The sequence below is a fragment of the Etheostoma spectabile genome, unplaced genomic scaffold, assembly GCF_008692095.1.
Source record: "Etheostoma spectabile isolate EspeVRDwgs_2016 unplaced genomic scaffold, UIUC_Espe_1.0 scaffold403, whole genome shotgun sequence".
Lineage (NCBI taxonomy): Eukaryota > Metazoa > Chordata > Actinopteri > Perciformes > Percidae > Etheostoma > Etheostoma spectabile.
In genome coordinates this window covers 314,172-324,440 of record NW_022605603.1, presented here as the reverse complement: position 1 = coordinate 324,440, position 10,269 = coordinate 314,172, and the positions used below count along the sequence as shown (strand labels likewise).

The 10,269-nt window shown below is 32.2% G+C and overlaps 1 protein-coding gene across 1 annotated transcript in view; it reads left to right on the top strand.

Annotated features, from left to right (window-relative positions):
* LOC116686617 (ankyrin-2-like) overlaps nucleotides 1–10,269 on the top strand; it is a 158,017-nt gene that overhangs the window by 71,928 nt on the left and 75,820 nt on the right. Inside the window, 1 exon segment of the mRNA XM_032511638.1 lies at nucleotides 5,085–5,183. Within this exon segment, the coding sequence (XP_032367529.1) occupies nucleotides 5,085–5,183 (99 nt within the window).

Sequence of the window (10,269 nt, the reverse complement as noted above, 5' to 3'; positions counted from 1 at the left end):
ACAATGAAAAAATGAAAAACCCACAAACTCAAAACCTTACATGGCCTGTTGTTAGATGGGATATGTATTCTCAACTATAATGTAGGATTAAGGTCTCTTAAATAATTGTGATTAACAATATTAATTTGTCCTATTTCCAGTCCAGTGCTAATAATATGTATTACTTAAACAAATATTTCGGGTAAATATCACTGCCTGTGACCAAGATGAGGTAATAACACAACTATGCCCCCTTATGAAGGAGTAAGGGTTGTGTAAGGGTTGTGGGGGTGTAAGTGGGAAGTAGTAAACCAGGCATCTTTATTTCGATACTTAAAAAGAATTTATCTTATGAATGTGATATTGTATCAGGGCTGTAGTTCCGGGACCTCAAGACATATTTTTCTTGGTCGCGGACTTGTCTCGGACCGCTAGGTATTTGGACTCGGACTGTCTCGGTTCTCGGTCCAATGGTCTTGCCAGATGTGGCTTTTGGGCGTATGCTGTGGTCTCTCGACCGACAAGCATGTACAGGTGTGGCTGTATTGTTGATAATAATTTAATAATTTGGAGGAAGGGAATACAGTGAAACCCAAAATTATAGTCTTGATACTGTCATGTATGAAGACCTTTTTGCGGTCCCTGGACTCGGTCTGGTCTTGGACTCAAACCTCTTTGGACGCGGGTCATTTACTGGACTGACTAGTTGTCTGGTCTTGGACTTGTCGGACGCGACAAAGGGGTCGTGACGACAGGCCCTGGTGGTGTGAAGTTTATAGGTCAAGTGTTAAGTTGCCCACAACCTAACATTGAAATAATAATAAAAATTACAGAGTATGGATAATATACTTATAAATGGACAATGAGGAAATCTAACCAAAATTCAAACAACTACCAGCTCTAGGCCTTAAGAATTTCAAATGGTTAATTTCAAATTAAACTAAAATGAAAATTGGACCAATGATGAGAAACTATGTAAACACAATTGGACACAATGTGAATAACGGCTGTGAAAATCTCCAGTTATGCCTTTTAGATTTCACAGTAACACTACTGTTAATTTATTATCAGTAGAATGGTGTAAAGTACATTATAACCTTTCCGCCATTGACACTCACCAGTAAGTTAGTTAGTCTAGTATTACAGTGGAATACAATAGTGTAAAGAGTATTTAAAACAACCACCATAGTCAGTCTAAGTATAACTGTTGAAAGGAATTACGTAGTCTAAGTATTACTGTAAAAATTACAGGTAGTCTAAGGTATTCCCGTTGGATTACAATAGTTGTTAAAGATTACGTTAAAACAACACAGTAGTTAAGTCTGGCTGTAAAAATCACAGTAGGTCTAAGTATTACAGTTGAAGGTAATTACAATGTTAAGTATACAGTAGCTAAGTAGACAGTTGAAATACAGTCGTCTAAGTTACGGTAAAACAATCACAGTAGTGTCAAGTAGTACGTAAAAAAAGACAGTCGTCTAAGTATTACTGTAAAACAATCACCAGTAAGTAGGGCTAGTATTTACTGTTAAAAATTACAGTATAAGTAGTATAAAGTCAAGTATTATGTAAATGAAATTACAGCAGTTCTAAAGTATTACAGTTTGAAATTACAGTAGTCTCTAAGTATTACTGTAAACCAATACACAGTAGTCTAAAAGTATATCCTGTAAAAATTACAACTCAGTTCTAAGTATTACTGTAAAAGAGAAATTACAGAGTCTAAGTATATTACATTGCAATTTACAGTAGTTCGCAAGTACTATTCTTAACAACAATCACAGTAGTCTAAGTTATTACTGGTAAAATGACGACTCATTAATAGGTATACTGTTAACAAAATACATGCTAAGTAGATGCGTAATAAGTCTAGTTTACTGTAAACACAATACAGTAGTCTAAGTAGTTACTGTAAAAAATTACAGTAGTCTAAGTATTAAGTGACAATACAGTAGTCTACAGTATTACTGTAAAAACAATCAAGTAGTCTAAGTATACTGTAAAAATACAGTAGTCTAAGTATTACAGTTGAATTACAGTCAGTCTAAGATTACTGGAAACATCAAAGTAGTTCTAAGTATTACTGTAAAAAGTTACAGTAGTCTAAGTATTACTGTAAAATCATTCAAAAAGTAGTCTAATGATTACTGTAAAAAGTAACAGTAGTCTAAGTTAACTGTTATTTAAAAACAATCAAAGTAGTCTAAGTATTAAGGTTAAAAAGGTACAACCAGTCGAGGATATTATGTAAAAATTACAGTAGTCTAAGTAACAGTTGAAATTACAGGAGTCTAAGTATTACTGTTAAAACAATCCCAGTAGTCTAAGTTATACTGTAAAATGACAGTAGTTAAGTAGTAGTTAAACAATCACAGTAGTCTAGTAGAGTATTACTGATAAAAATTACAGTAGTCTAGTATTCTGTAAAAAAATTACAGTTGCTAGATTACAGTGATAATCACGTGATAGTTTAAGCATTCCTTAAAAAATCCCAAAAGTAACCATAAGTACTATAAATAGTACAGTAACTACTGTATTGTTTACCTTTTTATCTTATGTTTGTTTAATTGTGTTGTATTTGACAAGAAATACATAAAATACTGTAAATGGAACCTTTACTGACCTTACTGTAAAAAGAATTTACAGTAAGTTACTGTACTTTTTCGTTAAATTTGTTACAATGCAGGTCTAGCAGCAATTTCTGCATGTTCGGATATTACTAGTACTGAGTGTTCAGTATAGTATTTTTTACTACTAACACAGATAACAGCCAGTCTCACCAGCTGGCGTCCACCATGGCTCCGTTCCTCGAGAGACACACTGACCACCTCCACCTGGCCCGCCCTGGCCGCCATGTGTACGCCGTTTCACCGCGCTGCACACACACAGCACACAACACACAACACAACACACACCGGGTCAGCAGATGTCACACACACACATTGACCTGAAAATCTGCCCATCTTGAAGCTAGTTGATACGGAGCTTAGAAATTGTTTCTATTACATGCAAGAAAGAGAAAAAGATCTGAGAGAAAAGGTTATCACACTGATAGTTAAAACAACCTTGTAGAAAAAAAATATTTGAGAGAAAAGTTTTCATACCAATGGCAACAAAAAAACTTCTCAAAATACTTTTTTAAACTCTCAAAAATATTTGTCATAGAAAGAAATTTCCAAAAAAAATGTTTGTCTCAAAAGTCACATCTCTCTCAAAAAGATTTTTAAACTCTGAAATATGTAAAAAATTCTCTAAAAAATAAGTTTTTCTCCTCAAAAAGTCAAAATCTTCTTCAAAAGTTTTTTTAAACTTGAAATATGTAAAATTCTCAAAAAACAGTTCTCTCAAAACATAAATCTCTCTCAAATCATTTTTATTCTGAAATATGTAAAATTCTCAAAAAACCCCAGTTTCTTTCAAATAGTAAAATCTCTCTCAAAATATATTTTAAACTCTCAAATATGTAAAAATTCTTCAAAAATGTGTTTCTCTCAAAACATAAAATCCTCTCAAAATATATTTTAAATATATGAAATATGAAATATGTAAACATTCTCTAAAAAATAAGTTTTTCTCTCAAAGTCAAAATCTTCCTAAAAGTTTTTTTAAACTCTGAATATGTAAAAATTCTCCAAAAAAAGATGTGTTTCTCCAAACATAAAATCCCTCTCAAAACATATTTTAAATATGAAATATTGAATATTGAATATGTAAAACTTCTCTAAAAAAACCCAGTTTCTTTCAAAAAGTAAAATCTCTCTCAACATATATTTTTTAAACTCTCAAATATGTAAAAATTCTCCAAAAAAATGTGTTTCTCACAAAACATAAAATCTCTCTCAAAATATATTTTAAATATATGAATATTGAAAATGAAATATGTAAAAATTCTCTAAAAAAAACCCAGTTTCTCTCAAAAGTAAAATCTCTCCAACATATATTTTAAATATATGAATATTGAATAGAAATATGGTAAAATTCTCTAAAAAAACAAACCAGTTTCTCTCAAAAAGTATAAAAAAATTATAAAATCTTTCAACAATATTTAAATATATGAAATATGAAATATGAAATATGTAAAAATCTCTAAAAAAACCAGTTCTTTCAAAAAGTAAAATCTCTCTCAAATAATTTTTTAAATCTCAATATGAAAATCTCTCAAAAAATGTGTTTCTCTCAAAATAAAACCCTCAAAATATATTTAAATATATGAAATATTGAAATATGAAATAGTAAAATTTCTAAAAAAAAACCCAGTTTCTCTCAAAAAGTAAAAATCTCTCTCAAATAGATTTTAAAATATGAAATATGAAATATGAAATATGTAAAAATTCTCTAAAAAAAACCCAGTTTCTCTCAAAAAGTAAAATCTCTCTCAACATATATTTTAAATATATGAATAATACTGAATATGAATATGTAAAAATTCTCTAAAAAAACCAGTTTCTTCAAAAGTAAAATCTCTCTCAAAATATATTTTAAAATCCTCATCAAATATGTAAAAATTCTCTCAAAAAATGTGTTTCTCTCAAAACTAAAATCCCTCTCAAAATATATTTAAATATATGAAATATTGAAATATGAAATATGAAACATTCTCAAAAAATAGGTTTTTCTCCCTCAACAAGTCAAATTTCTTAAAGTTTTTTTAAAGAGTTTAAAAAAACTTTTAAGAAAGATTTTGACTTTTTGAGAGAAAAACTTATTTTTTAGAGAATTTTTACATATTTCAGAGTTTAAAAATTCTTTTTGAGAGAGATGTGACTTTTTGAGACAAACACTTTTTTTTGAGAGAATTTCTTTCTTATGACAAAAAAATATTTTTGAGAGTTTAAAAAAGTATTTTGAGAGAGTTTTTTTTGCCATTGGTATGAAAACTTTTTCTCTCAAATATTTTTTTTCTCTCATAACAGGTTGTTTTAATATCAGTGTGATAACCTTTTCTCTCAGATCTTTTTCTCTTTCTTGCATGTAATAAAGAAACAATTCTAGCTCCGTATCAACTAGCTTCAAGATGGGCATATTTCAGGTCAATGTGTGTGTGTTGACTCTGCTGACCCGTGTGTGTGTTGTGTGTGTGTGTTGTGTGTGCTGTGTGTGTGCAGCGCGGTGAAACGGCGTTACACATGGCGGCCAGGGCGGGCCAGGTGGAGGTGGTCAGGTGTCTGCTGAGGAACGGAGCCATGGTGGACGCCAGGGCGCGGGTGAGACTGCTGTTATCTGTAGTAGTAGTAAAAAAATACTAGTACTGAACACTCAGTACTAGTATATTCCGAACATGCAGAAATTGCTGCTAGACCTGCATTGTAACAAATTTAACGAAAAATGTACAGTAACTTACTGTAAATTCTTTTTACAGTAAAGGTCAGTAAAGGTTCCATTTACAGTATTTTATGTATTTCTTGTCAAATACAAAACAATTAAACACAACATAAGATAAAAAGGTAAAAATACAGTAGTTTACTGTACTATTTATAGTACTTTAGTGGTTACTTTGGGATTTTTTTAAGGTAATGCTTAAACTACTGTGATTTCAACTGTAATACTTAGACTACTGTAATTTTTTTACAGTAATACTTAGACTACTGTAATTTTTACAGTAATACTTAGACTACTGTGATTGTTTTACAGTAATACTTAGACTACTGGGATTGTTTTACAGTAATACTTAGACTACTGTAATTTCAACTGTTATACTTAGACTACTGTAATTTTTTTACAGTAATATACTCGACTGAGGTTGTAATTTTCCTTAATACTTAGACTACTTTGATTGTTTTACAGTAAGACTTAGACTACTGTACTTTTTACAGTAAACTTAGACTACTGGATTGGTTTTACAGTAATACTTAGACTACTGTACTTTTTACAGTAATACTTAGACTACTTTGATTGTTTTTACGCCTAAATACTTAGACTACTGTAATTTCAACTGTATAACTTAGACTACTGTAAGTTTTACAGTAATACTTAGACTACTGTGATTGTTTTACAGTAATACTTAGACTACTGTAATTTCAACGGTAATACTTAGAACTACTGTAATTTTTTTACGTACTATTTAGACTACTGTAATTTTACAGTAATAATGACTATTGATTGTTTTACAGTAATACTAGAACTACTGTATTTTTACCGTAATACTTAGACCGACCTGTGATTGTTTTACAGTAATACTTGCACTACTGTAATTTAACTGTTATACTTAGACTACTGTAATTTTTTTTACAGTAATACTTAGACTGAGGTTGTAATTTTACAGTATACTAGACTACGTGATTTTTTCATATACGTAGATACTGAATTCAACGTAATACTTAGACTGCTGTTCAGTTCTTTACAGTAATACTTAGACTACGTAATTTACACTAATCTTAGGACTACTGTGATTGTTTTACAGTAATACTTAGATAACTGTCATTTTTACAGTACTACTAGAACTACTGTGATGTTTTACAGTAATACTTAGACTACGTTAATTTCAACTGACACTTAGACTACTGTATACTTAAATATTGTAATCACAACTGTATACTTAGACCTACTGTGGATTTTTACAGCATACTTAGACTACTGTGGTTGTTTTAAAGTAATCTTTACACTATTGTAATTCCAACTGTAATACTTAGACTACTGTAATTTTTACAGTAATACTTAGACTACTGTAATTCTTTCACAGTTATACTTAGACTACTGTGGTTGTTTTAAAGTAATCTTTACACTATTGTAATTCCAACTGTAATACTTAGACTACTGTGATGTTGTCATGGCGGAAAGGTTATAATGTAACTTTACACCATGCTACTGTATAATAATATACAGTAGTGTTACTGTGAAATCTAAAGGGCATAACTGGAGATTTCACAGCCGTTATTCACAGTGTGTAACAATTGTTACATAGTTATCTCATTGTCAATTTTCTTTTAGTTTAATGGAAATTAACATTAGTGAAGGTCTTAAGGCCTATGACTGGTAGTTGTTGATTTTGTTTAGATATGCCTAATTGTCATATTATAAGTGATTATTAGCCATACTCTGTATTTTTATTATTATTTCAGTTGTTAGTTGTGGGCACTTGACCCTATACACTTCACACCAACCAGGGCTGTAGTCAAGACCACCTTTGTCGAGTCCAAGACAAGTCCAAGACCAGGACCCTGGTCGTGTGCGGCAGTGGATCGTATTGAAAATTTAAAATAGTGTGTAATGAGAGTAATGAAGCAAGAGATCGTAGCATAATTTAAATTGGGGAGGGGTGGTTATGTTAAGGAACTCTGTGGTTCTCTTAAATATTGAAAAGTACGGAATGTGTACATAAACAATATAATATAATAACCCTGATATTAAGATAAAGAGAAAGTGTGTGAATGGGGGAAAGAAAAGAAGAAAAAACCTAAGTGGCGTTTAATTTGTTGGTGGAATATTCCTGTTTTTTACAATTTATTTGTTTTTTTTGGGGGGGGGAAAAAAAAAAAAAAAGCTTGTCTGTTACAGCTAGGCATTACAGGGTTGATAACTCTACTTCTTTTGAGCTTTTAATTATTGGGCGGAGTTAAAAAAGGGCTAAATTTAATCTAAGACATTCTGTATGTAGTAATTATGCGGTTGGGGGGGGGGGGTGGGGAAGGCTAACAGTGTAAATAAAGGTATATAAACTATGATATATTAGATGAATAAAATACAAAACAAAATAAAAAAAATTGGTAATAATACCAAACAAACAAAATTGTCTAGTTGGTTTTAATTTTTTTGCGCAACCGCGAGTTGCCCTGAAATCTCAATCGTGCGTTAAAAAAAAAAAATAAAAAAGTGTTACCGTTCATTGCGGTGGGTCGGGCTTCTCACAAATAGTCGGGCAATAGATAATCGGAATCGCAGCGAGAAAAATGTGCTAATCGTAAGTCGTGGGTCGAAGGCTACCGCGCCAAGAGAACCCGAGCAAGGGAGAATCCGCGAACTATTTAGCCTTGTGTGTCTCCTGCCGTTCGGTCCTCCGCCCCGGCCGGTCGTGGCCCTCCGGTCCCCTTTTTTCGCGGTTGGTTCCTGCCTTTTCATGGCTGGCCCGTTTCCGTGAAAAGAACAATCCTAGCGCGTATCACTAAGCTTTCAAGATGGGGCAAGATTTCAGGTCAATGTGTGTTGTGTTACTCTGGTGACGCCTTGTTGTTGTGTGGTGTGTTGTGTGTGGCTTGCTGTGTTGTGCCGCGCGTGAAACGGCGACACACATTGGCGTGCCAGGGCGGGCCAGGTGGAGGTGGTCAAGGTGTATCTGCTAGGAACGAGCCTGGTGGACCCCAGGGCGCGGGTGAGAATGCTGTTATCTGTAGTAGTAGTTAACAAATACTAGTACTGAACAAGCCCGTATCGTAGATATTCACGAACATGCAGACATTGCGGCTGACCTGCATTGTGAACAATTTACGAAAAATGTAAGTAACTTACGTAAATTCTTTTTACAGTAAATGTCAGTAAAGGTTCCATTACAGTTATTTTTGTAATTTCTGTCAAATACAAAACAAGTTAAACACAACATAGATAAAAAGGTAAAAATACAGTAGTTACTACTATTTATAGTACTTTCTGTGGTTACTGTTGGATTTTTTTAAAGGTAATGCTTAAACTACTGTGATTTCAACTGTATACCTTAACTACTGTAAGTTTTTGTTACAGTATATTAGACTACTGTAATTTTTACAGTAATACTTAGGATACTGTGATTGTTTACCAGTAAGTACTTAGACTACTGTCATTTTTACAGTAATATTTAGAACTACTGGGTTGTTTTTACAGTAAGACTTAGACTACTGCTAATTTCAACTGGTTATACTTAGAACGTAATTTTTTTACGAATATACTCGACTGAGGTTGTAATTTTCCTATAGTAGCTACTTTAGGTACGAACTTATGATACTGTATTGTACAGTAAGATCTTAGACTACTGATCCTGGTTTTACAGTAATACTTAAACGTGATTTTTACGTTGACTTGTACTTTTTACAGTAATACTTAGACTACTTTGATTGTTTTTACAGCTAATACTTAGACTACTGTAATTTCCACTGTAATAACTTAGACTACTTAAGTTTTACAGTAATACTTAGACTACTGTGTATTGTTGCTTAGTATACTTAGACTACTGTAATTTCAACGGTAATACTTGAGTACTACTGTATTTTTTACGTATATTAGACTACTGTAATTTTTACAGTAATAACTTAGACTATGGATTGTTTTACGACGTAGAATCTTAATTTACGTAGTATTGCCGAATCACGTGTGTTGTTTTACAGTAATACTTGCACTACTGTAATTTAACTGTTTATACTTACGACTCCTGTAATTTTTTTAACAGGAATCACTTAGCTGAGGTTGAATTGTTACAGTACTACTGACTACTGTATTTTTTATTCCAGTGATACGTAGACCTACTGAATTGCAACTGTAATACTTAGACTGCTGTAATTTCTTTACAGTAATACTTAGACTACGGTATTTTTACCGTAATCTTAGCTACTGTGATATGGTTTTACAGTAATACTTGACTACTGTCATTTTACATACTACATTAGACACTGTGATGGTTTTACAGTAATACTTAGACTACTGTAATTTCAACTGATCACTTAGACTACTGTAACTTACTTAACTATTGTAATTCCAACTGTACTACTTAGCCTACGTGTGATTTTTACAGCATACTTAGACTACTGTGTGTGTTTTAAAGTAATCTTTACAATTGTAAATCCAACTGTAATTCTAGACTAATTTTTCTGTCAATTTTTAACGTAATCTAGACTACTGTAATTCTTCCCAGTTATACTTAGACTACTGTGGTTGTTTTTAAAGTACTCTTTACACTATTGAATTCCAACTGAATACTTAGACTACTGTATTTGTCATGGCGGAAAGGTTATAATGTAACTTACACCATGCTGCTTTATAATATATACAGTAGTGTTACTGTGAATCTAAAGGGCATAACGGAGATTTCACAGCCTTTTCACAGTGTGTACAATTTTACATGTTTCTCATTGTCAATTTTCTTAGTTTAATGGAAATTAACATTAGTGAAGGTCTTAAGGCCTATGCGTAGTTGTTGATTTTGTTAGATATGCCAATTGTCATATTTATATATTATTAGCCATACTCTGTATTTTATTATTATTTCAGTTGTTAGTTGGTTGGCGCACTTGACCCTATACACTTCACACCAACCAGGGCTGTATCCAGACCACCTTTGTCGAGTCAGAACATCAAGACAGGACTAGTCTAGTCCAAGTCATACCTGAG